At 37.4% G+C, this 27,526-nt stretch overlaps 2 protein-coding genes across 3 annotated transcripts; both read right to left on the bottom strand.

Moving 5' to 3' along the window:
- Positions 1-3,228: 3,228 nt before the first annotated feature.
- On the bottom strand, positions 3,229-18,254 carry LOC104425248 (CCR4-NOT transcription complex subunit 3-like). Its single transcript, XM_018864848.2, has 16 exons — positions 18,162-18,254; positions 17,846-17,977; positions 14,089-14,226; positions 13,268-13,318; positions 13,036-13,125; positions 12,805-12,951; positions 11,492-11,602; positions 11,139-11,195; positions 10,269-11,000; positions 9,048-9,218; positions 8,288-8,438; positions 6,809-6,963; positions 4,874-5,152; positions 4,647-4,781; positions 4,321-4,502; positions 3,229-3,295 (listed from the first exon to the last, which is right to left on the bottom strand). The coding sequence occupies exons 1-16, from the start codon at positions 18,252-18,254 to the stop codon at positions 3,229-3,231; spliced, it is 2,691 nt and encodes an 896-aa protein (XP_018720393.2).
- Positions 18,255-24,143: 5,889 nt separating this feature from the next.
- LOC104425247 (myb-related protein 2) lies at positions 24,144-27,240 on the bottom strand. 2 transcript variants are annotated; one of them, XM_010037886.3, is made up of 7 exons: positions 27,005-27,240; positions 26,694-26,914; positions 26,514-26,590; positions 26,129-26,186; positions 25,933-26,017; positions 25,753-25,807; positions 24,144-25,302 (listed from the first exon to the last, which is right to left on the bottom strand). In XM_010037886.3, the coding sequence occupies exons 2-7, from the start codon at positions 26,902-26,904 to the stop codon at positions 24,544-24,546; spliced, it is 1,245 nt and encodes a 414-aa protein (XP_010036188.1). In that variant the 5' UTR covers positions 26,905-26,914; positions 27,005-27,240; the 3' UTR covers positions 24,144-24,543. The 2 variants fall into 2 exon arrangements, with proteins under 2 accessions (XP_010036188.1, XP_010036186.1); XM_010037884.3 differs by having other exon boundaries at positions 25,753-25,822; positions 27,005-27,236.
- Positions 27,241-27,526: the final 286 nt, after the last annotated feature.

The raw sequence follows: 27,526 nt of genomic DNA, 5'->3' as shown, positions 1-27,526 counted from the left end.
CGCCATGCTGGGATCAAATCATTCTCACAAACGATACCAAAACTAAGACCTTGTTTGATAACTATCCGAATAGTAACTTATTCTAATGTTTTGTTTTCGGGGATAGTTTGGAAACAGAATCGCGTTTGGTAAAATTTTATTTTCGAGAATAGATTTGAAATAGAATAAAAAAAATAAAAAAAGTTGATTTTTATTCTCGAGAATAAATCTAAGAATAAAATCTTCTTTCCTTTTCTCTTCTTCTTCTATTTTCTTCTTCTTCATCTATCGCCATCCCGTGGTTACTGTCTACCGTCGCTGTCCGCCACTATCCGTCGATTGTTGGAGGCTCGCTAGGCTAGGGTGAGGTCCGGCGAGCTCATCAGAGGTAAGCCCAACCACCGGCGAAACCTTGGTGAAATTGGCCTGCCACCGGCAAGGCTCGGCCAACAAGGCCCAAGGCCGAGGGCCAGTGATGCTTTGGTGAGGTTGTCGACCCTCGTTTGGGTGAAAAAGAAAAATAGGAGAAAAAGAAAAAAAGTAAAAAAATTTTAAAAAAAATGATTTGAAACGGAATCAATGAACACGGTATTAAACGTAATTTTATTCTAGAATAAAAAATTTTGGACAGTTACCAAACATATTAAAATGCTTAGAAATTGTTTCTAGGATTATAATAAAAAAAAAATATTTCTGATCTAAAAATAGAATCGTTATCAAACATGCCCTAAAAGTAACGTTCAACATCAATTTTGTAAGATCCATCTTACTTTGATCAACTTATAAGTCTTGATGGCTAATATTAAGATTTGACAATAGCCCCTACATGATTCATGTCGTTTTCATTTTATTTTATTTTTCTTTATTTTAATTTTTGACATGGTAGCAGCCCTCCATGACAACGAAGTCTCTTCGTTTTGGGTTGAATGCAAAACCTGCCCTTTCACCTCAATGCAAGGGCTAGCGGAAGGGCTGCCAACCTGATTTTTTTTTTTTTGCTGTCAGAAACCCAATTTATTGAATCAGAAGGTTCTCAAACATAAAGGCTCGCTAAAGTAACACCAAAATAATCGGCTTGATTAGGAGACGGAACATTTTGCCTTTGGGTCTTAGCTAACCAACCCGCTATTCGGTTGCCTTTCTTCTACAATGAGTTAACATCAGGCTTGCAAAAAGGCCCATAGATCAACTAGTCTTTAAGATAAGTGCATGTACTTCCCAGGGAGCTTGATTTGATAATTAACTGTGAATAGTTCGACTCCACTTCAAACACTTCGTTTCGTTAGGCCATGAGGAGAGAGAAGGCTTCGATCGGCTGCCAACCCTGTTGACTGGTTAGCTCTTGGTGCAAATATTCTATAAGCATAGATATTTCATCTAGAAATTTATAATTGTCTCCTGCAAACTTTCAACTTCCTTCCACCAAATGTCGTCGTTCTTACATAATTGATCTTGAATTAATAAATGTCAGTCTTTACTTGATAAATAAATAATATGAACTCTTGAATTAAATCTTTTGAGTAATGATTTTTAGAAAATAGATGGAATGATAATTTCATGGCAAGAGAAATACAACTCACGTGCAATGAAAACACAAGCATGACTGTTTTGTGCGTCATAGTAGAGTCTATATGCTTAATATTTTTCGAGAGAATCATTAAAGCTCGTAGAATCTATTAAATTATAGTTACCAATGTGGTAAAATGACTCATTTGTTATGAAATTACCTACTGTAATTTTTGTCACTTACCAATGTTTATTTGATTTTTTTTTTAATTTATCAACATTTATTGAGTCAATTACTAGCATGTTAAACTCATCAAATAACAGTTGACAATTTTGTATAGAATTTTTTTTTTTGAAAATTCTTTCAAATTTTGTTAGTAGTTTCTTTCTTTTTTGTTTCTTATGTATACGAAAGGATTTAGACGAGATTGAGATATTGGTGAAGCAGCAACAGTCCAATGAACGAGTGCATCACCGCAGCCCTCCAGAGACAAAGCGAGGACGCTCAAGACCAACAATACACCTAAGCCCAAACTTGTCCTTTGTAGATTATTAAGATTTTTTAGACCAAAACGCCGAATCTGAGAACTTTAGGGCACAAACTAAGTCTTGGATCATCTCTCCATCGACTGCCTGATCAGTAAAACCAACATGCCGGTAATTTACTATCATGTAACGGACTCAACGAATTGCCAGCCAAAATTTGATCGCGGGTGAAAAGCTACCAACTTTATCATGATTTACCAACATGAAACGATGGTTTATATTTTAACCTGCCCGAACATATTGTTGACTCACTATGTTTTAGTTTTACGCATCTGCAGGAAGAAAGCACGCAGACCTCGTACGTTTCCGACTTCTCGGGATTTCCACAAGAATAATGTTGGCAACGTAAATGCCAGCTTCAAATTACAAAACCGCGCAACAGATTCACGTGAATGACAGAACACCAACAGTTACCCCGAGCAAATTTAGCGGCCTTGATCTGCTCTAATTTGGTAGTTACTTTGGTCCGCTCTAATTTGGTAGTTACTTTGGTCATATTACCACCAAATTAGAGACAGCAGGCTCCGCAAGTGCTGTTTTACTCAGGATGTAAGTCAAACATACCGAAGTATCTAGTCCTTCGGATCATAAGCTGTATCTTGGCACATTTGTCGACTAAGCCAACCCTAATATCAACACGGATGAGAAACAAGATTTCGGTAACTGTTCTTCAAGAAAGTATTATTATGGACCAAATGCAGATATCTGGATGATGGAGGATTCCAGTAAAAAACAGAAGTTTCTCCCTCAAATTCAAGCTGTCCAGAGAAAGTTTAAAGTGAGGGTAACAGATAAAACCATTTGGCATATAAGTGCATAAGGACACGGAGATTAAAATTTACACAACTGTCCCGAGATGAGGATAATAGTTGCTGTGAAAAAGGATGACATTTTGGCATCCGTTGAAAAGCAGATGGTCCAAGGAAAGAGGAGAAAGCTAAGAATCTCGATGTAGCAGTAAACCTGCAACTGGATTGTAATGCACATGAGGACACGGTATGTTTGTTGCTATCTGCACTGGCAAAGCCAAAGGTCGTGTAAGCACGTGCAGGGATCATAGAGTTGAGCTTAAAAAACAGAATGTAAATAGAATGACACCGTCTGCAAATTAATGAAAACAGAAGGGCTTTTTGAAAATTACCAGTAAAATCGGTATAATACGAACAATGAGAGTCAGGGTTGGAAACCACTGGTCACCTATATCATTATATCATCTTCAAGGTAACGGTAGTCAAATGTGAAGTCCTTCTTGAGCCTCTGGCACCTGGAAATCAAATTGATGAAGGCATGCAAACAGTCCATAAAAGTTCTATCTTGCATTTTTTCAAATTATTTATAGCTTGGAAATCAACATAAAGTCTTCATTTAGACTGTAGAAAACAATCACACAAACGTGCACTGTGAACATGCGTGGCTCAGGCAGATAGACCAATCAGGCATGTTCAAGCACATGCCTTGGGACACAGGCATGCACGCACTCCCTAAGGGTATAAAATATCAAATTAAAACAAAATATCTAATGAAAAGGAAGAGGTAAAGATTTATTTACCAAGATGTTGCTTACAGACTCCATCCCAAAAGCATGTGGAGGCAAATGCAAAAAGCAGATGCGGTACAATACAAGAGAGACTTTCAAGAGTCAAGAAATTCAATCAAACTCTAATTACTATAAATATGTAAGCAATGGGAATCTATTTTCTTACAATATTTAAGCCAAGTGGACTATGATGTAGGCAACTAAGAGGATATCCTATTCATCTATTGCATGTGAATAGTATAAGTCCGTCTTTAACCACATTGCTCTCACAGAAATAGATCTACAAAATTTTCTCAGTGACTCAAAATGATTGGTTTGAAATTTACTTCGATAAGGATATAACTATCTGCACGTTGTATGGGACCTCTATAATCTTTTCCTTTCTGTTGATATCAATGGGTGTCTGAGGTTCTTTAAGCACCTGAGTAATCTTACATCGGGTGTGACATTCTCGCCTCCCATACACACTGCCTAATTATTGGAGACACATAAGTCTGTTTTCCTGGGTGTGGCCCCAAGAAAATGTGTGAGTGTGGTGATTTAAAACCAAGCCATGGGTGAGGAGAATGAACACGCTTAGCACTCGAGTAACCCTTGGGGTTTGAACCCCTTTAATCAACATCCTCTTGTAACATTCAAAGATGAATGGCTGATACACAGGTTTTCAATAGTCCTGATAATATCCGTGTTATTTATCAAGTAAAGATTACCAGATAGAGCATGTATGTGACTTGCAAGTCAATTAAACTTACCATCCAGGCTGCGTGTTGTCTTCTGAAGCATGGAAGTCAAAATAAATGTAACTCCCCTGTTCATATTGACCTGTGGCAAATGTTGGCTCCTCATGCCGCTGAAACCATGTGTTGTGTTTCTTGTGATATCTCCAAGACTGCTTCTTCAACTCCTTTGCAGCCATAGATTGTTGAAAAGTATTCTGAAGAACACCATTTCAGCATGATACAATTGAGTGAATCAGAGAAAGTATTACCTTAGAGAAGAGGAAGACTCTAGAAGGCACTCGTTCTAGGGCATGCACATGTAAGGCGTCAAAAAACATGTCATCCATATAAGGAGATACCTGTTGATAGTAAAATGCAAAGAAAAGGGTATCCACAGAACAAGGGTCCCTGCCTAATCGTTCCCAAAAAGCTTTTGTCTTCACGATGGGCGCTTGTACTTGAGGAAAGCTAGGAGGCGTGTCAACAGGACGCCTCTGTAGTAGACAAACATCAGATCATTGTATGAGCATATACTAGAATTACTATTACTTTTATAAGCAAAACGTAACATAAAACTGTATAACACAGGTATATAACTACTTGCCCTGTCTGAGTCCTTTGGTTGAGGAAGGTTATAAAACGCAGCCTCAAGCATTGCCTGATTGTATATCTGATCACGATGGCCTCCATGACTCAAACTTGATGAACCAAAATTATCACCAACAGCACCAAGGTCAGAGCTACTGCTTCGCCCAATAAATCCCAGGTTTTGAGAAGGTTGAGTGGGCTGATAAGGTTGCCCAGGGGATAGGTCAGTATCTCTAAGAAGCTGAGCAGGCTCTGCAAAAGAGCCCACTAATCCAGCCTGTGGCATAAAGCAGACACAAGAACCTATGTTCACACCATCTTTAGCACCAAAACTTATGCAAGCATGTAAGCATATACATTAGATGCACATAGACGTTGGTTGCGTTTAGGTGATACTGTTGAAGCATTCACAAAATGCACCAGGAGTTAGCACATGTATGAAGATCAAGAAACATCAGAAACACTTAATCAAGAGAACTAGCCAGCATCAGACCAATCTACTACAGTTAACAATCCCTTAGACTCTCTACATATGAAACCATCTGATATAGTACCAAGAGGCGAGCAACAGCCAGGCAAGAATTCTCCTCAGAAAGATTTAACATTACCCTCATCACTCAGATGTTTTCCTCTATGTTTTAGGAATTCATGGTTGGCTTACTAATGTCTGCCTGGTTATAGTTCAAGCCCACTAGTCATGAACCCCTGCCACCCAACGCTAAGTCACAAGTCTGCACTTAAACTGACCAACCAGAGTCCCCACCTAACTTACCATGTCATTTCACTAATCATTCAGTTTGAAATTATACATTTATGTTATATCAGGAAGCACTTAAGTTCAAGCATAGTCAACTCGATCAGGATTCTGACTTCAGTAGCAATAAAATAAAGTGAATATCAATTTCGACCATAAAAACAAACCAACAAATCCAAAAGATTAGATGCCATTAAGAGAAAAACAAAATTCTTTGATATAATTCCTGCATCATATGAATCTAAGGTCCTAAATATTAATTCTATTACACGAGAAAAACAAAATTCTCTGATATAATACTTGCATCATATAAATCTAAGGTTCTAAGTATTGATCCTATTACACAAATTACGCCAGGAATATGTATGATTGGATCAGATCCATCTACAGCTAAATAACTAATGCTAAATAAAGTCAAGACTTTTGTGATAAGGTTCCCAGCACTCAAGCATATATTTTACTGTGTTATCAAAAAACAAAATACATTATAAGGCACTGCACCATTGATGTTAGCAATTTCACCTCGTACAGCCCAAATACCAAATTGGAACTTGGGTCCATGGCCCAAGATTGTTATGAACAAGCGATTCACGGTAGTATCTTTTGAAGTATCACATGGTCAAAACTATACTACAGTTGCATAAGGTCCACTAGAAACAAGTTTTTCTGTGAAAGAAAAATCATTGTCCTATTTTAGGACTTGTGAAGCTAGAAGCATTTGAACCTCAACAATGATGCAATAGCTTGATAGAGCACAAGCATTTCACATGGGCATTGGGAAGATATGCAAGAAATACAGGGAGGCCAGCCATCATGGGCAAAGCCATAAATTGGTGGCCATTAGATAATCTGACAGACAACATGACTTTGTTGTTTTGATAAACCAGAGGCAAAACCAGTGGTCCAGCGTGATAAAATAAGAAAACCAGATGCTTGGATTAATCACTTAGCAGAGTGCAGAACCACATGGCTCAAATTAGATTGTGTATGACTTCAGATGAGAAGTATTACTCTCTGAACAGTTGACACAAAGCTTCACATGACTTTACATCAAAAAGGAAAAGCAAACAGTATCCATTGATATTATAAGAAAAATACAAAAGGGCATTTCTAGGAAAAAGAGAAACAGAAGATTGACAAGTAAAGCTGCTTCATCAATGTTGAAATGTATTAACTTACATCTGATGCTTGTGGGAATATCAGATCATCCTCATTCATTGTATTCTTGCCCACTCCAGACCTAACAGCAGAATCAGCACCTGAATAATCAGGTAGATTCTGCTCCCCCAGCTGCTCCTGAATTTTCCCATTGCCAACTTCTGCATGATGCATGCCTGGTATCAAATAACTATGGTTTGCAATACAGGCTGATGAAAATATTTTTGAAGTAAACCACATCAACAACTGATCTTAAGATAACTCCAATTGGAGTCTAGCCTTGCTGAAGCACTCTAACAGAACAAAGTTGAAAAAATAAAGTGGCCTCACACCCAAAGTTACTGAGATTTTTCATCAACATAAGGAAATAAAAGTTCAAATACAAACATTTGACTTTCACAAAACAAAGAAAAAAAAGGTAAGAAAACATGATTTTAGAAACTCATTTATATGTTTGAAGTTTTGAAATATTTGACATTAAATAAAAGTAAAAAAGGGAGTCTCAGTGAACAAGGCTCACCACGCAAACAAACAAAAGAAAGGCTGAAAACATAAGTCCCCCCAAACAAACAAAATTACAAAAAACAGTGGATGGTTGGAGTATTTAATAGATAAAGATAGAGAATTGCTCCATGAAGAAGAGTCCTAAGTTCTTTGTATGCACAATCAATTATTTGATGAAAAAATAAAATATATAATGTAGCAATAATTTAAAGCTGTAGTACAGAAATGGGTTTACCATTTGACTATCGATGGGTTTTAAGAGTTAGATTACCTTTTGAAAAGGATGAACTAAAATTGTGAGTTTTATATAGGATGCCAGGCATATTATCAGTGTTTGGATCAGAAAATGTAACTGGGGAATCTAAAATTCCCCAGGGCAAAGTCTATAACATGAAGTTAATTCGTCAAGTATCCTAATTATGCATTAAACAATAGGTATACCCGTACCCGGTTTGTGTAGCTTTGCGGGATTCACAATTGAAGTGACAAGGCTTCATTCAATAAGTCAGGTTATGGGGAAAAAGAAAGTAAACTGAAGAAGGACAATGAATTGAAGCCTTATATGACTAACAATAATATTATATATGTATGGATAACAAAAACACAGTCCATTCCATCTACTGTTTTTTCTCGTTACGTCCTTTCAAGGAAGAATTATTCAAAACTGTGTTAGGCTGCCTCCATGCAATCCTAGCCATTTGGGAATATTCAAATTGAGTTTCTAAATTGAATAATAAAGCTCCATGCACAACCATGCAGACCAGCAACAGTATACAGATAGCAAGTATGAATGCTCATGACCCAATGGCTGCAAAGCAGGCCCTTCCTTCCAGAGCTAAAAGCCCGAAAAGACAAAAGAAGGCTAAATTCCAGAAATTGGAGCCATTACATGTCTCAAATGATTCAGAAACTCTAATTCTGAGTCAAGCTGATCCCAATATTTGATGGTACTCTATATTGTTGCAAATAAGAGCTATGTAGCGGAATCTCTTGGACCTGAAAGAGCAAAAGATTGCTGACTGAACCGTTGATGGATGGAACCCAGTTGTTGTTGCAGAGCCAAGCCAGATACATTGTTAAGACCTGGCATTTGTGATCCTAGCCCTATACTGACTTGAGGAGAGATCGATGAGCTTTGAGAATTGAACTGCACAATTTTTGTAGAAAGGGTATGAAAAAGTAATTGAACTTCAGAACAAAGCCAAAATGACCACACAAAAAAAAAAAAAAAAAAATGCTACCCGTATGGGGCAATTACTAAAAAATACAACACAAAGATTACAGCATATGAAATGCTTGCAAACTGTTAAGTAGAAACCATCTCATAATAACACTGAATACACTGATCCTACTTCAAGTCAGGGATAGAATATACAATTGTATCTTCAATAGGCATTAATAGTGTGGAGTAGATGGACTTATTGGGGGCTGATACTAAATTCAAGTGTTGGCTCAATAGATAGTACAGAAATTGACGAGACAATTTTACTCATGACTAATAACAAGGTATCTAAATTCAAGTGTTGGCTCAATAGATAGTACAAATATTGACAAGACAATTTTACTCATGACTAATAACAAGGTATCTAATAAAATGCACACAGTGGGCGTGTCTGCCAAGAACTAGAGAGAGATTTGAAATCTATCACAGATCAACTAACTTCCAGTGATAACTGAAGATTGTGTCCCAATATACTCACTATTGACGGAAGAGTATTTGATAAAGAATAGATAAAATTAATCGAGAAGGAAGAACCTGCTGCAAGGGGGGGCCTTGCTGTTGTGCAGAAAACTGCTTCTGATTTCCTCCAGCCAAGGGAGGCATGCCCAAAAAGATGCTGTGACCTTGTTGCTGCATTTGATGAAAACGCTGTAAAAATTTCTCCCTTTGATCAGGGGCTATTTCAGTTCTCCCCCGGGCGTGCCCCTGGTCGAATGCAGTACAGAAATTCTATGAGCACTTATATTAAACAAGCATCAGGGAAATGCCGGCCCACACAGTGGTAGCCTCTCTATATACAAAATGCTCAGTCACCTACCCAATGAGGACTGCCCAACCATCTTTCTCTAATTACGTCTCTTTCCCTCTAAAAACTCTGCCAATATACTCTCCTTAAAAGTACCAAGAGGATTAAGGAAAAAATTTCTTTCCATTTTTCTTTAACTTCTGGGAAGACTTTTGCTTACCAAAGTTCTGTTCTGCATTGAGAGAATAAGTCATAACCAGTCCACTTTACAGATCTCTGGTCAACGGACACCAGAGTAACAAGTTCCATCAATTGTGCTGACTATAGTGCTTTTGACTACCATACAACCATAATCAAATCATTTATAGCTAATTATACCCCCTAATCCTTCCCCCTCCCCCACCCCACCCCAAAAATATCATCTCAAGCAATCTTTGGCACAAGAAAAGCAACCTCAAGGGATGCCTTTGTTTGCGAAAAAATTCTCCAAGAGTGTCTTTGGTAACCACTACTGATGATTTTGAACTGTTTAGTCTGAAGAGGGACAAATTCTGAATCTAAACAAACAAATGCAAGCCATGGCATTATAAACATAAAAACAGGTGTAAATATGTTTCGAACATGGTAGATACAGACAACAAAAGATAAATGAAAGCTGAGTCCAAGATGAATTTTTGCATTACTGAGGCAAACCATCAAATACATGCCAATAGCGATGGCACTCAAAAGTGGCTATGCAGATTTCTACACATGGTAAGACAGACAGAAAAGCAGACATCAAAAGTAAGTTTTAATTTCTTGCACAGCACCAGAGCAAAGTCTTTTCACATAAATGCGAAATGATATGAACCTAAGGATTCAGTTGACGCAAAATGATAGATTCCGCCATACAATCAAATCAGAGAACTTTATGGTTGCAAATTTGGAACATGAGTTAGCAAAGCACAATCAAGAATTAAAAAATGATTCAGCACCCAATCAAGCATTGAAAGAGGTACACAATAGCATACCGATTGATTCTGGTTAAAAGAAACTCCAGGCCTCCACTCCATGCCAGTAACTATAGAAGGTGAAAAAATCCTGCCAGCCATAGATGAACCCTCAGCACCACTACCAGAATCAACAAATCCATTTACTTCATTAGCCTTCACCCCCTGAGGGAAGAAGATTCTATTGTCCAAGGGGGACTCTAGAGACTGCATTGTTCCACTACTTCCAAGTCTTTGCTCAGCTTCTAAAATATTCCTCTTTGCTATGTCTGAAGTAGAAGGGGCCAAAATATTGGTTCCACTACCCGAAAGCATGTTGGCTGAAGGTATACTAGATGACAATTGACTGGATAGAGCACCCCCAGCCATTCCACTCAAAATCCCAGCCTCATTAAGGGAGGGAGATGGTTGGCGACCCGGGAAGTTCACATTTTCTTCCTCCTTGCCAGAAGTAGAAAAATTTAAAGTAGATGAATTGGCAGAACCTTCATTTTCCAGGACACTACAAACTTGAGTAGGACCAGGAATAACTGTTGAAGTAGTTGACACACCAGATGGGCTATGAGAAAGAATATTTGATGAAACAGAATCAGCATGAGTTCCCATAGGTGTTGAAACGGCACAAGTTATGGTACTAGTTTTGGTTGGCTGAATTGCTGCAGTAATATCTGAATTGGCATCTTTAGAGCTTGTGTCTTCAACTTTCTCTTGGACCAAGGAACCTTCTTGATGATGAGCAGTTGTAGTAGTATCCTAAAGAAGCAACAATCAGCAGGCAACATCAAAATAAAGGTGAAGCACAGCAATTTTGAGGAAACAAGCATGACTTTAGCAGCACAATCATGGCCTTATCATATAATCTAAGTTGAAAATAGAATAATAAATATTTACCACCAGGTGAGGTGCTGCTGCAATTGGAGAACTCTTCAAGCTCAGAAATTGTGTCCCCTGTCAAACAATAGATTGTCTTCAGTCACATATTTTCAAGATATTAGTATCTCATGTCGTAATCCTTGGACTGCAACAATCATGTGGAGCAAAGAAAAGGACCATTTTATAAACAAATAATAACACTTGAAAACATGAAGACCTATCCACATACACCATGTTACAAGTACTTTTGAAATGGATTTAACCATCAATGGCTGCCTGCGTAGTTCAAGTGCAGCACCTCAAAACAGAAAAAAGAAAAAAGAAAATATCATTCTGAAGCTTGAAAAATATTAAAAGCATGGCTACTACACCTTAAAGAGACCAGGAGGACCGAAGGTAACCAGCTCTTCAAGAGCTTCCACTTTCTCCAATGGCAATGAGTTGTAAAACTCATCTACATCACCGAATTCATCAAAGTCATCCTGCAGAGATAGTTGTCCAGTGTGAACAACAATATATATCAACTTAAAGCAAGGACTTATTTGTCTGAGCAATATTAGAAGTAACTAAACAGAAAAATGCCCCACCTGCAGAACACCTTTAGCGTGGACTAAAATTACAGTATCAGGTAAAGTTGTCAGAGGTATCAGCAACTGTCTTATATAGAAATTGACTGGGCTCTAATGTCTCCAAACTAGGTTGTTATATTAGAAAAGCATAAATCTTTATTGAGGAATGAAATGGCCAGGTATGTACCATAGTGCATCCAAGTGGGAAACATAAATTGCTACTACATTTGTATGCTTTCCCAACTACTATTTCCAAAAATATTTACTTGACTATACAAATCAGACAGAAGTGCAATTGAATTTAACCTTGCATAAAGAGTTCAGTATATAATGCAAGCACCACAGACCATATGACAGTTGGTGTTCCAGGGTTACTTAATTTATCAACAATTGTCCCATTAACTGGGTTTCACAGCACTTGTTATACAAAAGTGACATAAAAATACAACTTGTGCTCACAGACTGAAAATTTCTGCATTAAATTAAGAATTGTACCAACAAGGGCGCCAAAGAAAAAGATCAAGTATTATAGGAGATGCTAGTCCATTGCGGACAGACACATCACCTGAGGAAAATGGTGTCTTCTTAAGAATATGGAAGAACACAATAAATTTTCTTTTGTTCAATATGAATTCAAAAGGTATTGTTGTTTAAAGAAAATCAGAGATGAATATTGCATCCTGTAAAATTTACTAAAGTGAAAATTTTTGCTTCTTCAAATGACCCTGCCAAAACATCATAACATCCCCAATTCAGTTGAATGAAATGAGTTGCAATCTATTTGAATACTATTCAATGGAATAAACCATGCCTAAGCTAATAGACTCTGCAAGCATTACCTGCATTCTTTTAAACATGCAACAGCATGACTGTGCTTAAGCATAGTTTGCCCTTGAGTACACCAACAATCCTATCTCCAGTTCATGTGATATTCTTCTTTAAACGAAAACAAAGTGATAGAACAGGGCAGCAAATGGTTTTTATTATCCTTTCCAATGTTACAAGGTGGTACTGCATGCATCTCATATTTGTATGCATATGTTGTAGGATCAATGCTGTCATATTAGCAGCCAAGTCCATGCGACAATGAACAACAGAAGAAACTGAAAATTAACCTGATTTCGTTCCACATAGTCATCCAAAAAGTCTTTGACATCATTAACATGCTCAGGACTCAATTCATCATTATCCAGCAGCCTCAAAATCAATTCCAACTTCATAACATGAGCCTTATGGCGAGCGATGGATGTCTCTAAATGTGTCTGTAAAAGAGCAATGTTAACCAAGTGAATCAACACCCAGCCAAATTACTAACAAAATACTGGATTTTCCCTTATAGTTCCTACCAGTCTAGGAGGCCTCGTCTTTCCTTTCTTCACACAAAGCCCCTCAATGTCGGCTTCAAAAATATCAATCTGGGTTTCCAACTCGCCAACCTGTCCAAGGAGAGAGTTAAAAATTCTTTACGAGAGTACTTCACATAGATCTTAGAGGGCAAGTAGCATTTTCAGGTGACTTAGTTTTCTCAGGTGCTGAAGCATAATGGAAAAATAAAGGAACAAAAGATTAATCCCTTACCACATTGTTTATCCAATCCCTTGTCTCTGACTTAGCTTTCTCCTTTGGATCCTATCGCAAGAAGATGAATAGGCAAGCAAACACACTAATATTACTGGGGCTCTTCAATTAAGCAATAAAATGTCCAATCTCGTCAAAATGTAGGAGGCCAAGAAAAGTAAGATCAATGCTTTGTTTGGGAAGGAGGGGAGGGGCAGAAAAATGGGAGGCAGGTGTAGAAAATGGGAAAATCTTAAGATTTCTAGGAAGAGAAAATGAGGATGATTTTGAATATTCTCCCCCCTTTCCTACTCTCCATGTTCCACGGACAAAGCATAAGAGACTTGAACATCAAACATGTCCTTCAAGCATCCTTATCTATATAGCAACCAAAAGAGGAACTGCCATGAAGTATTGTAAAAAATAATAAAGAAACAGAATACCCTATGCAGTTTCTTCAAATTTAGTTCGACAGCAATTTCCCCATATTACTAGTAACCCCTTCTTTTCAACCTGAATTAATTCTTTTCATGTGAGTAAAAATTGTGGTAATAACAGACATTCATCAAAACTTAAAACAGCCAATGCCTTTGAGATTTGTCAAGTTCGTTTCTTTTCAGAAAGAGATTGCATCAAGTAGACAAAAGGTGATTAATTCTTCAAAGATTAGCCAAAAACAGAAAACAAATGCCCAGTAATAATCATGAAGCTCATCTACTAGAATTAAAAGGGTTATATTCAGAATTTTGTATATATAGCCAAATTAACCTTATGTCCCACCAGGAGAGGACAAATTCTTTTTAACACCATGCAAAAGGACAATGCAAGTGTGCAGTTCTTACAGTTCTAGGTTGTTGACCAAGGCCTTCTTTAGAGAATGCTTTCGTCTTTGTTTCCTTCTCACAGATCTTAAATCTCTCCATTTCACGCTCGATGAGCTTTCGGGCATCCACCAGAGACTGCTCATAAGAGGCACTGACCTAGATCAACAAAAGAAAGTATGTTATAGTCAACTGACTTAATAGATGACTTCGGCTCAAAGAACCAATGTTACGACAAACAGACCATTTCAAGGAGCACCCGATATTGGTTAACCTCAAAAGGAACTCATAATTTAGTCTCACCAGCGAGGTCAAAAATAATTAAGTTAGTACATCTGCCACCTTAAGGAAACACTGTGCAAAGGAAAAGGTATACTGTAGATGATACGTGCACTTATTGACCAAAAGGAATAATAATGCAGCAAGATGCACAATACAGAGTACAATAGTGATAGAGTTGTAGTTCCAAAACAAACATCGTCAACTTCAAAGCACAGCACCAATACATGCACTCAGAAATAAAGGCACTGTCAACCGTCTTAAAGGAAAGAAACTCCAAAAGCATCACATTTATGATTTCAATTACTATGGTATCACTTGATTTAGCACACCCATTGCGGAACTAAAACTATATCTGATTATTTATCCAGCAAGGAACATTGTATTAATGAAGCATGTAATCTCTTTTATACAAACATCAGGATTATCATTGTTATGGAATATAATCATTTGATCTTTCAATTGGAATTGCAGGCATCTTTACGCCAAAATGGGCCATGTGAAGCGGGAAATTTTCCAGGTTTTCCACTATCGCCTTCTAACTCTTCTTAGAAGAAACTCAAAGGGCGTAATGCAGTTGCATTGTCGTGACTATATTTCTGCCCTATTATGAACAAAATACCAAATAAAATGACAACTACACTAAACTTCTTCTTTTGCTTTGTGGGGGGATATTTTAAATAAAGAACTAGATAAGATGATTGGACATTATTAAAATTACTGCCCTCATACTATATAAATGCTATGCTACAGAGTGGATATTAAAAGGCAGGGTACCACTCGGTGTGCTTTTGGCTTCAAAACCTATGAGAAAACTGAAAACATTTACAAGAACATTGAGAAGGAATAAATGCCTAATTAATGTTGTCCATAGTAATTGGTGATTTGCTCTCCAATGTCCAGCCAATTTCCAGTCTTCAACCAACAAATAAGCCATCCTCTATGAGTAACTAATAATGAAACATAAGCCTATGAACATTTTAAGCAAATGCTTGTTCAGAAAAAGCAACACTTTTAATTCTCTTAGTCTACTCAATAGCAGGCCAATGTACAAAATTAATGCTCCTTGTGCCCGAACGCTTTGGTAAAACACCTCCAACTCTATATCTACTTTATCTAGACAAGTCAAAGCATAAAGAATGCTAAAGAAATATTCACGTAGTTAATAAAGTTAATTAGCAGAGGAAGCCATAGTTAATGATATTGTGCAATCCATACTCATTGCTTATTTAAATCTTAGGAATAACGGAAGCAACTAAAGACTAATAAGTAAAACACAACCTTACCCTGGCTTATCATACATAGCTAAAAAAAATGACATCTTTGCTCCTAGTTTCTCCATCTAGACAAAACTCTAGATCATACTTTCCACAACTCGCAATTCCTCATAAGCAGTACATTTAGTTGCTTGCATTGACAAACCTTAAGTCCAGTCATAGTAGAAGTTGTGGCAGCTTTTATTTGGCATGGAATATAACAAAGCTCTAATTAACTTATCTTGGCATATCGTGAAAACTTAAAGTTATTAAATGGGGAAATACTACACATGCACGAATCCAATATGCTAGCAATGTGGGGTACTTCAAGTCCCCTCCTCATGTGCAAACCAGAATGACATCATCCAATGAGCTTGGAGATGGAGAATGGTGAATGAGATCGAGAAGGATCTGCATACAACAAATAAAGTGGGACTCTCCTAGTCCACTGGAGTGGTCAGAGCAACTGGAGCTCCTACTATCCCTAGAAACTGATGATATTTCCAATCATTTTCTTGGCAATTCAAAGAAAATCAAAAGAAGTTGAAACTTGACCTGAGTCCAATGTTAGTAGGTTCAACCCCAAAAGCTTAAACTATTAGGTGGAGGGGTATCACATGCATACAAGGCCATTTCAGACCTCAAATGCAATTGATGTGAGATACTTTGATAGCCCAGTATATTGTGGGAAGTCTCATCTTATCAATTTGAGATACTTCAATAATTAAGATTACAGATACTTCAATAATTAAGATTACTTCTAGTCAGACTTCTGACATGACAAAAAAAGATTCATTGTAACGTTTATCAAATACCCCTTGTAAGAGCGAGGAACCAGAATTGCACTTTGAATTAATTTGTGCCTTGTTGAAATCTGATGATGCAGATATTAGTTAAATTCAGTAATAAACACAAATATTAGGATTGGAAATTGAAGAACTACTCATTGTTATCCCACAATCTGGGGTGAGGAATAGAGATTTGGCTGATGCCATATAAAGTCCATTTCTGAAAATGTAAGGAACGATGGAAAATTCATTTTTCGCAGGGAGCTATAAAAAGGCAATTTTCAATACAACAGCAGATCTTAGATAGCCGAGAGCAAGCGTGCGACTTGATGTGCATGCACAAGAGAGAGAGAGAGATGCAAAAATATGGTGTCAATATCACTGAATGAAGATTTCACAACGAAGTCTTGGAAGGAAGAAGTAGCCGTTAAATTTCCAGCACGATTTTATTACCATAGCGGAGAAGCTTATTTTCCGACAAAGTCAGCAATGCTTCCTATCATCTACATTAAATGCTGAATTACTACAGAATTTGATAGAACTTAGACTATTTTGACAACTACCAAAACTTGTGAAACAAAATAGCTATCATAATACCAATCCTTTTCCTGTGACATGGGAAATGCCTAATTAACACACAAAAAATAACGGTTACTTGAAAAGAACATCAAACTTCAAAAACAGAAGTTACCAACAGGATACTTGTGAACTTTGCGGAATGGGTAAGCCACCGGCCATGAAATGACAAAAAAGTCAGGTCAATAACCATTGTAGATGCTCTTATGGACATATGGCCCACACTATGCTTCATACACATCCAGCACAGACTGCTACTGGCTAACCTTACTACAGAAGCAATATATTTAGCCCAACTGTAGCTTCAACTAAAATATGATTCTACATCAATATTCACCACTGCTGCTCTGCCCTAAGATCATCAAATGCTGCTTTAATTTAATATACATCTGAATCTAGGAGGACGGATTTATACAAAAGTTGATTTCCAGGATAGCAGATGTCATATATTATACATCAATATGCAAAGCCATTCCTGGGAATCAAATGCTTAACCCTGCTCGAAAAGATCACGAGACTAAATCAAACAGAGTACAGAGTAATGCCGACGAAAGTCTCCGGACCACCAACAACTTATGAAATCGAGTGTTATCAAACGCACGACAAAAGAATTAGACAACGAATTATGATCGATCGAAAAATTCAGCCCGCGCGAGAACTCCAAATGCGAGGGCGACTATTCTGGACGCACGACACAACATAGCCACCCTGCATGCACACTGTTACAACAACTGACAGCCAACGACAAACTAAACGAGGCCGACGAAACGTCACGATCGAAACAGAAATGGTCGCAGGATGATCACCGATCGCAAAAAAACACAACGATAATTGAGGACGGACGCAAGCTCGAGAGAGCACGAGAATAGAGAGAGAGACCTTCTTATCCTTGATCTCGCTCGACTGCGTCCACGTCTTAATCTGGTCGCGGTACCGCTGCAGCTTCTTGATCTCCTTCTTCAGGTCCGCCTCCAGCTTCTCCTTCTGGTTCGCATTGTCCGTGTCGTAAACCTGCAGCCAAAGTCAGACGAGGAAGGACGGACGAAGAAGAATAAGAAGAGAATTCAACGCGACGATTAACCGAACGGAGAAAAAAAAAAAGAAGGCCCCGCGCACGTTCCCGATCGCGAGGGGAGGAAAGAAACGAAAGGACGAAGGCGAGGGAATTTTTCGGAGCGATCGCGGCCGCGCGGACCTTGTTCCAAATGCCGTCGAAGACCTCGACGCCTTCCTGGACCTTCTTCAGGACGCGGTCGATCTCCGCCTGGAGCTTCCGGCTGGCTCCCATTGCGAATCCCCCGGCCGGCGGGCGCGGCGGTGTCGTCCGGCGACGGCGGAAAGCGAGAGAGAGAGAGAGAGAGAGTTGGGAATTTTTGAAGTGAGGGGAGAGCGAGGCGAGTGCTTCGGGGGAGTGTTTTGCTCGAACGCTCGTAACGCCACCAAATGAACACGAGAGATGAGAGAGAGAGAGAGAGAGAGAGGATTTTGTCGTTCGCTTCGGGACGCGAGCGAGTAAGGGAGAGGGTGGCGAGGCGGGGGAACGACGTCGCTGCGGGGCCCGCTTGCATGGCATTGAACTTGAACCCCCCCGGGGGGGGTGGGGCCCTCTGGGATTTCGCTTTTCGGCTCTGGTCTGGGAGGTTGGCAGAGGAGGCGACGCAGCGAAAAAGGAAGAAAAATCGCTTTTTTTTAATCCCAAATACTGAAAGAATTATACATTTTCCATAATAGGTCTCCCCAGGCATAAAAAGGGTGTATTTGTTTTTTTATTGGAGCGATCCTTGGATTTTCAAATTTTCATTTCCGCTTATAGCATTGTAAAATTATATTAATTTTTTTTACTTCCGCGTTAAGCATTATAAATTTTCCAAAATGATCTCTCATCTGTCTTTATATATATAAATATAAATTATACCGATGCATTCGATATATTTTCCTAATTCTTTTCGTAGCTTAGATATTTTTTTTGTCTGATTTTTAGTTTAATGTCGATAAGTAACTTTTTTGTGCTTAAAGAGGTAATCCCAACGGGATCTCGGTTTTGTATTTTATTGTTTGAAATCTAACTGGATCTAATATATACTTTTGAAAATGACATTACCTAGGTGCATGAGAGGATCTGTTTATTTATTGAAATTAAATAGATAAAGGAATTAATAATCTTTGTTTGTCATGTGAGAAATTGAGTTAAATTCTCAAGCTACGATTATTTCAAGCAAATCTGCCTATTCGGTGCATTTAGGTCTTCTTAGGTAACTTTTTAAATGTCGAAATTAAAGTATTCAACATGGATTACGATTAAAAGCGATTTTGGTAACATTAGCTATTTTGGTTTGAAAAATGAGGTAGTCTGATATAACATTCGGTAATGTCTTAATGTAAGATAAGGTCTAGTAAATTTATTGAACACAAAAGTTATTGAATGTAATTTGGTATGTCAGGATCCATATTACCAAAATTGTCAATCTTATCCTACATTAAATTACATTCTACCTTGTATGTTTAACAAATACCAAAAGAAAAATTATTTCCATTTTAGCCTTGAAACGTTGTCGTTGTTTGAAATTCAGAAATTGAATTTTAGGGTTTATACTTTTCCTTCTTTTTGAACGAGCTATTTTATGATAATTGCCCTTCGCTTGCGAAGCTAGAGTTTGATTCTAGTACTCCTAGAAGGTAAAAGGGGAAACATTCAGTCGCAAATCTAAAAACTCGTTAACTTCGTTCACTCTTACTTTAAAATTTGAATATCGAGCATTTAAGTCATAAAATTTATTAACTCCATGTAGTTAAGTTCATTCATCGACTACGTCAGATTTTAAGTCGACAAAAAGGTCGCGTGAGTCATATGGGTTTTTAATATCTTACAATACATGGCTTTTTTAGTTACCGTTTCAATCCTTTAACTGAAAATGACACGTTTAAAAACGACATTAGAATTTTCTGAAGAAAATTCGAAATAAAAAAAAAGTTTAAAAAAAAAAATCGTGGGGTGGTAGGCTATTGGGGGCATCGCCGCTGCCCGATGGTGGCAACATCGAAGCTGGCGAGGGTGCTCGTAAGCCAGGGAGGGGCGTCCAGTAGGACGAAGGCCGCAGTGATCATTATTTTTATTTTATTTTCAACCTTCCTTTTTATTTTTAGAATAATACTATTTCACATTCAATTTCAATTTTATTTTTTAGTTTTATTTTAAGAAACTATTTTTCAGCTTTTAATTTTTTCTATATCTTGGTGTGGCGGGAAAGCAACGACTTTGCTTTGGCGTTGAGAGTAAACGCCCACAGCATTAACGGCTACATAAAATTTTAAAAGCAGTAAAGAAATCCCCGTGGTGTTTACCATTCACGAAGATAACAGAAGAATTCGAGTATATAAAGTTAAAAACTTTAAGACTTAAATGTACGGAATGAAAGTTTTAGAATTTGCAATGCAATCTTCCCTAAGAGAAGAGACATGTTATATTTGTTACATTTGAGTTTTAGAACTGAAATGTCATATACATTTTTTTATTGGCTAGTAATTTCGAACAGTAAAACAGATCAATTTTAGGACTATAATCAACTTATCCCAAGAGGACGTAAAGTGCTTGCGAATGGTGTTAAAAGATGGGGGACTATTAGCTTAGTTATATACTCTAAGGCTTTGTTTGTATCATGGTAATGTGATTTGAAAAATATCCTTCTAAGAATGATCGCTTATACTTTTTGAAATCATTAATTAAATGAAAATATTTTCATTATAGACAATAATTTATGCCTAAATATTTTTCGTGAATAATAAAAATATTTTTCATTCATTCTTTTTTGGGTTAATACCCTAAAAAACCCCAAACTGGTACATCTGTGACAAATTTACCTAAAATTATTTTTTTGATCACCAAAAACCCCAAACTGGTACATATGTGATAGATCTATCATCCGTTAACTTCCGTTCGATTTTGCCGTTAATCTTGCTGACGTGGTTGCTGGCGTGGTAAGTCATGTGGAAATTCATAAGTTTAATACCATTAAAAACCCAAAACTAATATATTTATAACAAATTTACCTCAAACTAGTATATTTATGACAAGTTTATCCTAAGCTGGTATATTTATGACAAATTTACTCTAAATTAATTTTTCGATAATAAAAAATCTAATTGGGTACATGTGCAACACATTTACCCTCTTTCAATTTTCCCAAATTTGACTGAGTTGTGATGTCTAATCATTTTCTTTTTTTTTTAGATTACTCTAACATTGCTCCCATATCATTAATACTTGATTTTTTTTCTTTTTATTGGAATCATTATTAGAAAGCTTTTCAAAAACTACCAAATGTACACTTCATTCTTGTGCTAAGAGAATGCCCATTAACTAAAAGATGGACAGATTGCTAGCGCACATATACAAAAGAATCACACTGAAAGTACACTTGATCAGTGACAAACATAAGTGATTTTGGTTCCGGCATTTCAATGAGCATGTGATGTACGAGTCAATCATACCATTCACATGCAAGGTAGGAAATACTATGTAACGCTAATAAGGACATGGACTAACACGAATGACCAGCAAAGCAAGAGTAATATGTAAGCGTACAAATAGATTGTGGACAAGCAGTAAACCATGTGGGGCTGAGACATATAAATATAAAGCCAAGTTTGTAACAAACCAAAAACGAGCGAAGCAACTGCGATATGTGCACTTCTTTTGTATATATGTGCAAGCGATCTGTCCATCTTTTAGTTAATGGGCATCCTCTCGGCACAAGAATGAAGTGCACATTTGGTAGTCTTTGAATAGTTTTCTAATAATGATTCCAATAAAAAGAAAAAAAAATCAAGTATTAATGATATGGTGGCAATGTTAGAGTAATCCGGAAAATAAAATTGATCGGACATCACAACTCGGTCAAATTTGGGAAAATTGAAAGAGGGTAAATGTGCCGCACATTACCAATTTAGGTTTTTTATGATCAAAAATATTAATTTAGAGTAAATTTATCATAAATATACCAGTTTGGGTTAAATTTGTCATGAATATATTAGTTTTGGGTTTTTAATGGTATTAAACTTGTGAATTCATGGCTTGCCACGTCAGCAACCACGTTTAACGACAAAATCGAATGGAAGCTAACGGAGGGTAAATTTGTCACATATGTACTAGTTTTGGGTTTTTGGTAGTCAAAAAAATAATTTGGGATAAAATTGTCGAGTTGTACCAGTTTTGAGTTTTTTAAGGTATTAACCATTCTTTTTTGTAAGCAACATAAGCATTATTTTTATAATTTTTTTTTCTAATTATTATTTTTCTATGAAACAAAAGTAGACTAAATATTACCATAATAAGAATGTTTACCTTTTAGAAATAATGCTAGGCTTCATTTGTTTAAAAAATATGAATAATTTGGAAAACATTTTCCTAAAAAATGCTTTCATCAATGATAACAATTTATATCTAAATATTTTTGTAAATGATAAGAATATTTTTATTTATTCATTTTTATAATCAATATAAACAATCATTTTTAAGAAAATGTTTTCTAAATTGCTCATTTTTTGTAAACTCTATTTGTTTCACTGAAAATGAATAATTTGGAAAATATTTTCTTAAAAATGATTGTTTGTATCACTTGAAATAATTAATTAATGAAATAACGTTTTTATTATCAATAACAATTTGTGTTAAAATATTTTAAAAAATAGTGAAATTTTATTTCTTTTAAGATTAATATCCTGAAAAACCTCAAACTAGTAAACCTGCGATAAATTTACCTTAAACTAATTTTTTGACCACCAAAAACTCAAACTGGTATACTTTTGACAAATTTATCAAAAACCGATATAATTATGACAATTTTACTCTCTGTTAGTTTCCATTAAATTTTACCGTCAAATTATTAAATTGAATAACTAGTTTGAGATTTTATTCTTCATTTGTTACATTTGTACAATTTTTTTCTGATTTTTCGTGCTATTAATCTAATTTAATGAAGAGTATATTTGTCACAAATGTATTAGTTTTGTGTTTTTGACAGTCGCATAAATTAGTTTGAAATAAATTTATCATAAATGTATCAGTTTATGGTTTTTTATGATTAGTCAAGATAAATTTGTCATGGATGTACCGGTTTGGGATTTTTGATAGTTAAAAAATTAATTTGCAATAAATTTGTCACTGATGTACTAGTTTGGAGATTTTTCAGGATATTAATCATTTCTTTTATTTATTTTTTTAAAAGCGATTATTTTTAGGAAAGTATTTTTCGAACCATTCATATTTTATGAAACAAAAGATAAATAACACAAGTGAGAACATTTAACTATATGACCAACGATTGAAGTTTGACAATATATATGATGCCTAATAAATAAATGACCTTGAAATCCACGAAAATAGTCATTGCGATAATTCTTGCTTCTAGCCTCTATGAGAGTTCAATAATTCTTGCTCACCCGGTTATCTTTGCTGCCATTCTTGAAGCTTGGATTGGATGCGGGCCGTTGTTAGCTCTGGCTTGTTTTGGTTTCTTTTTTGTATTTGTTGTTTGCAGTGCTGCTGTTGCCTGCTTTTCTTGCCCCCTTTTTAGAAGCTTTTTGCATTCGGCGCCCTTCCACTCATTTTGACTTGTTGTCTTTTGAGTGTAAGTTTTGTGACGCTGAATCTTGTGTTTATTTTGGTTAAAGCTCAATATATTATTACCTTACCAAAATATATATATCTGAAGGCTTCAATTTGAATGAGCATGAACAGGTGAAGAAGGAGAAGCAGAAAATATGCCAAGCAACGCCGGCAAAGCCTAATTATAATAACCAGGAGAGAAGGAAACTATCGCCTCTCAATCCACTTGCCCTCGCTCAATCTGCGAAAATAATGACACGAATAATCATGTGAAGAACCCTGATAAGAATACTAGTACCGACGGTGTCGGATATATCCTATATATAGTTCACTAGTTGTGAACTGTGAGGATGAGCTCTCCAACTGATATCAAGCTAATCACCATATCCATTGATTGATGAATAGTTTCTTGAGCTAGAGATGAACTTTCAAATCTGAAATTCAGTTCTTGAAGTAAACATTTTCTCAATTAATTAACGTGTGCGTATCAGAACGAAAGGTCTTCGAGTAGCCTGGAACAGAGTGATCCCATCTTGATTGATCTTGGGAATGAGATTTCCAATGCTGCTGAGCTTCTACAAAATGGAATGAGCATTTTATATAAGTTGTCTGCTTTTCAGTTTCTCAGAATTCCCATCTGATGAGACTAAACACTTGTGATCTACAGTTCTATGGTTGAGGATGCATCAACCATTTCTATTCAGATTAATTAAGCACCAATTGTGCTCCAATTATATAACTTGACATTATTGAAAAATTACCTACGACAATATAGTTTTGTATGCTTTAGAAAGCCCCCATTGCTTATCTACTTATAAATAGTGTACACATTTGGGCGACGCAAATTATTTCCTGGCTCAATGGCCGGTGGCTGGCCATCTTCCCAGCTACTGATCCTTCGCTGCAGGGGAACGCTAGCTTGGGAAGCGTTTGTCCATTGAATTGATCTGGTTTAGCTCGAGATAGACCCTTCTCAGCCCCAGCCGAATCCATTTCCATTCAAATCGAACTGTTTGCCGCTCGAGGCGACATCAGTTTCTTCGCGGGCATTGAGGTCAAGTTTCGCCTCAAAGTAATGCAATTGGTTCCCGCAGGATCTCTGATTGCTATCCATATTCACTGAATCTGCTCTGGAGTGTAGTCTTTCGAGGAAATTCACGCTGCCTCCGACTTCTTTGGCTTTGTTTTTCACCTCGGAACAGCCTAGTCCTCCTTCAAGGCCTATGCTCATGGACAAGTGGCCTTGTCCTAGTCCTCCAGGGAAAGATCTCTCCATTTCCTTCACTCCATACGAAAGAAACATCCTGTCTTCTTTCAGATCCCCACCCCACTTAAATTCGATCTTCTCTGTTCTGGGCTCATCTGTGATTCCTTTCGGGTCCAAGAGCACACTACCACCGCTATAAGGTCTTAGCCCGATGCCATTGTTGTGAATCTCTTGGTCTTTATGTGATCCTTCGCAGGAAGTGAGGCAGCTGTCGACGGAACAATCAGTAGGCGGGTTCGTCTGTATTTGTTGTGCACATAAGCCCTGAAGTTCCTTTAAGTCCGGGAATGCAGAGTTCAGGCTTTGTGTAGATACTTTGGACACCAGCTCGGAGAGCTGAAGCTTGGTGGCTTCCAGGCTTGCCGAGCCCACGTTTTGCCTCCCCAGAGTCTCTTGTGCTTTCTCGAGCACTGACTGGAGATACTTTCCTTGAGCCTCTATCCGGAGCTGCAAGTGTCTCTGTACCTGATGGAGTTTGGACAGGTTTCTCAGGACGTTTTTCTACGAATACAGACAGTATAATGACATACAGAGTAGGGAGATCGTGAACTTTATCCTAATAATGACATCTAAATGAGAAGAGTAGCGAGGAAATCTGAATTTAGATGGAGACAGAAGTAACCGTCCTTACAAAATCTTGATAGAAGTGACCGGACTGTCTGACCTTTGATAATAAGTTATGCCACGAGTTGGTCTATCCATTTAAGATATTAATCCAAATCTGCACTCTATTAACCATTTTTTGGTTTTTGGCTCTTTCTAGGTTCTACTGTTTCTGCTTCTAATGAAAATAGTATGCCCGCATGATCATTTTTATCTTTGTGGTTGAAACTTCCTTTGGTTCTTCGATTCATGGATCACTACTAATGCTCATAATGAGTGATATGTGAAGGACAAGCTTGGAATCTTCTTTACCTCCAGCTGTTCATGGAGTCTCCTCTGCACTTCAATCTGCATCTGGAGCGCCTCACTGAAAGGCAAGTTTCTGTGTCGGAAAAGGTTTACTCAGGAAAGATGTCTAGTATAAATAGATAGGCGCCGGCTCCAAGTTGTTTATGAAAATTGTTGCCACTCGGAGAATGTTTGTGTTCTTACTTGTTTGTTTGCGGTACGATGTTTAAATTGTGAACGTGAGATCCGTTTGTCTCGGGTACTCTGTCTCCTCCAACAGCGACAGTACCTGTGCCAGGCAATTTGTTCCAGTTAGATTTTCTCTATGAGAATCCACCACAAATCTCTAGGTTTCTTGTCATGTAAAGAATCTGCAGAGAATAAAATAATCTCCACATACCGATTTTGTTGTTCCCGCTGTTTGCTTGTCCATGCAGATTCTTACTGAGCCTGTATTTCTACACCGGAAAAAAATGAGGTTACTTTATAGTTATTACATAAGAAAGAACTAAGAAGCGAAAGGTTGTGTCTTGTTTGGAAACGTCATGCTATATTGTCAGGCACTTGATCTTAGAATTATTTGCCAAACATATAGTAACCGGAAATTTTCTGCATATCCCAACTTGCTCACTCTCAACGATCTTGAAAAATATATAGATTTCAACAATAAGAAGGGTTGCTTGTCCATTGTTCGATGAGCTATAAAGTAACATGCCATGAGTTTGAAATGGAAGTCAACCACTGAAAGCGCTAGAATGAATGCTCAGCAAAGACGAACAATTTACCTGGAGATGACTCTTCAAGTGGTATAGGGTGAGGCCTGGAATTCCCATAAGCTTCATGACTGTTTTGGGCGTGGCCTCTGCAATATAAAAGGATAATACTTGCATCAGCAGGTGTTCACAGCATTTTTTTCCACATAAATTTCCAGAAAGAACTCTGCATCATAACGTTTCTTTACTCACTATCTGCTCCACCAAGCTGGTTGACTGCTTCTACGAATCTCTCATGGAGATCGGGTGTCCATTTTAATCTAGGCTTCGCATCAGTCGACAGGACAAGTCCTGAATCTCCAGGACCATTACCACCTTGTATAAACATATGCCTGTCTGAAGGGATCGGCATTCTTGAAGGAGGACTGATGTTCTTTCCCAGATGCTGGTTGTGATGGTACATACTTGCTTTTCTGTAGCAAAATGACTCTGGCTCATGTCAAACTCGATGCACGAGCTCAGGCAACAATATTGCCTGATTTAAAATGAGCTCTAGGATTTACCTGAATTGCGCTTCACTTTTCTCGTGATCCAATATGTTTATGCTCCAAACAAAACTAACTTATTCTATCTTCCACGCCACGCAGCGTCTCGTCCAGAATTGGAGTAAATTCAGAGATAACTTCCTAAGATCTCTCTAGCCTATACTGTTGATCCTTGGCCTTCTGATCTTGCTCAATGAAAGGTTTCGGCAGGGAATGACATTTATAAAGGGAGTTTAGCTCAAGAGGACAGAATCTTCGACAGAGCCACGGGGAGGGCTGGACCCAATCCAATATTCATAGCGACATCAAAAAGAGATATTGTCCTTCCTACTTTGTTAAGCGCGGGGCCATACACGCCTTCTTTAGTTTCCATTCTCAGACAGTGCCCACCAGTTTGAAAATCTCTTCAATACACCTTTCCATAGCCCCTAAAGCCTCGCAACGAGCACCAGAATAGATCCCTCTGTCTAATATTTTTTTTTTTTCCTTTTCCTAGGCAATTCATATTTCTCTGCCTGGCAAAAGCAGGAACCTGATTCC

This window comes from Eucalyptus grandis, chromosome 11, assembly GCF_016545825.1.
Source record: "Eucalyptus grandis isolate ANBG69807.140 chromosome 11, ASM1654582v1, whole genome shotgun sequence".
NCBI lineage: Eukaryota > Viridiplantae > Streptophyta > Magnoliopsida > Myrtales > Myrtaceae > Eucalyptus > Eucalyptus grandis.
Note: the sequence above shows the minus strand (reverse complement) of the source record. Positions and strands in the feature narration are given on the sequence as shown.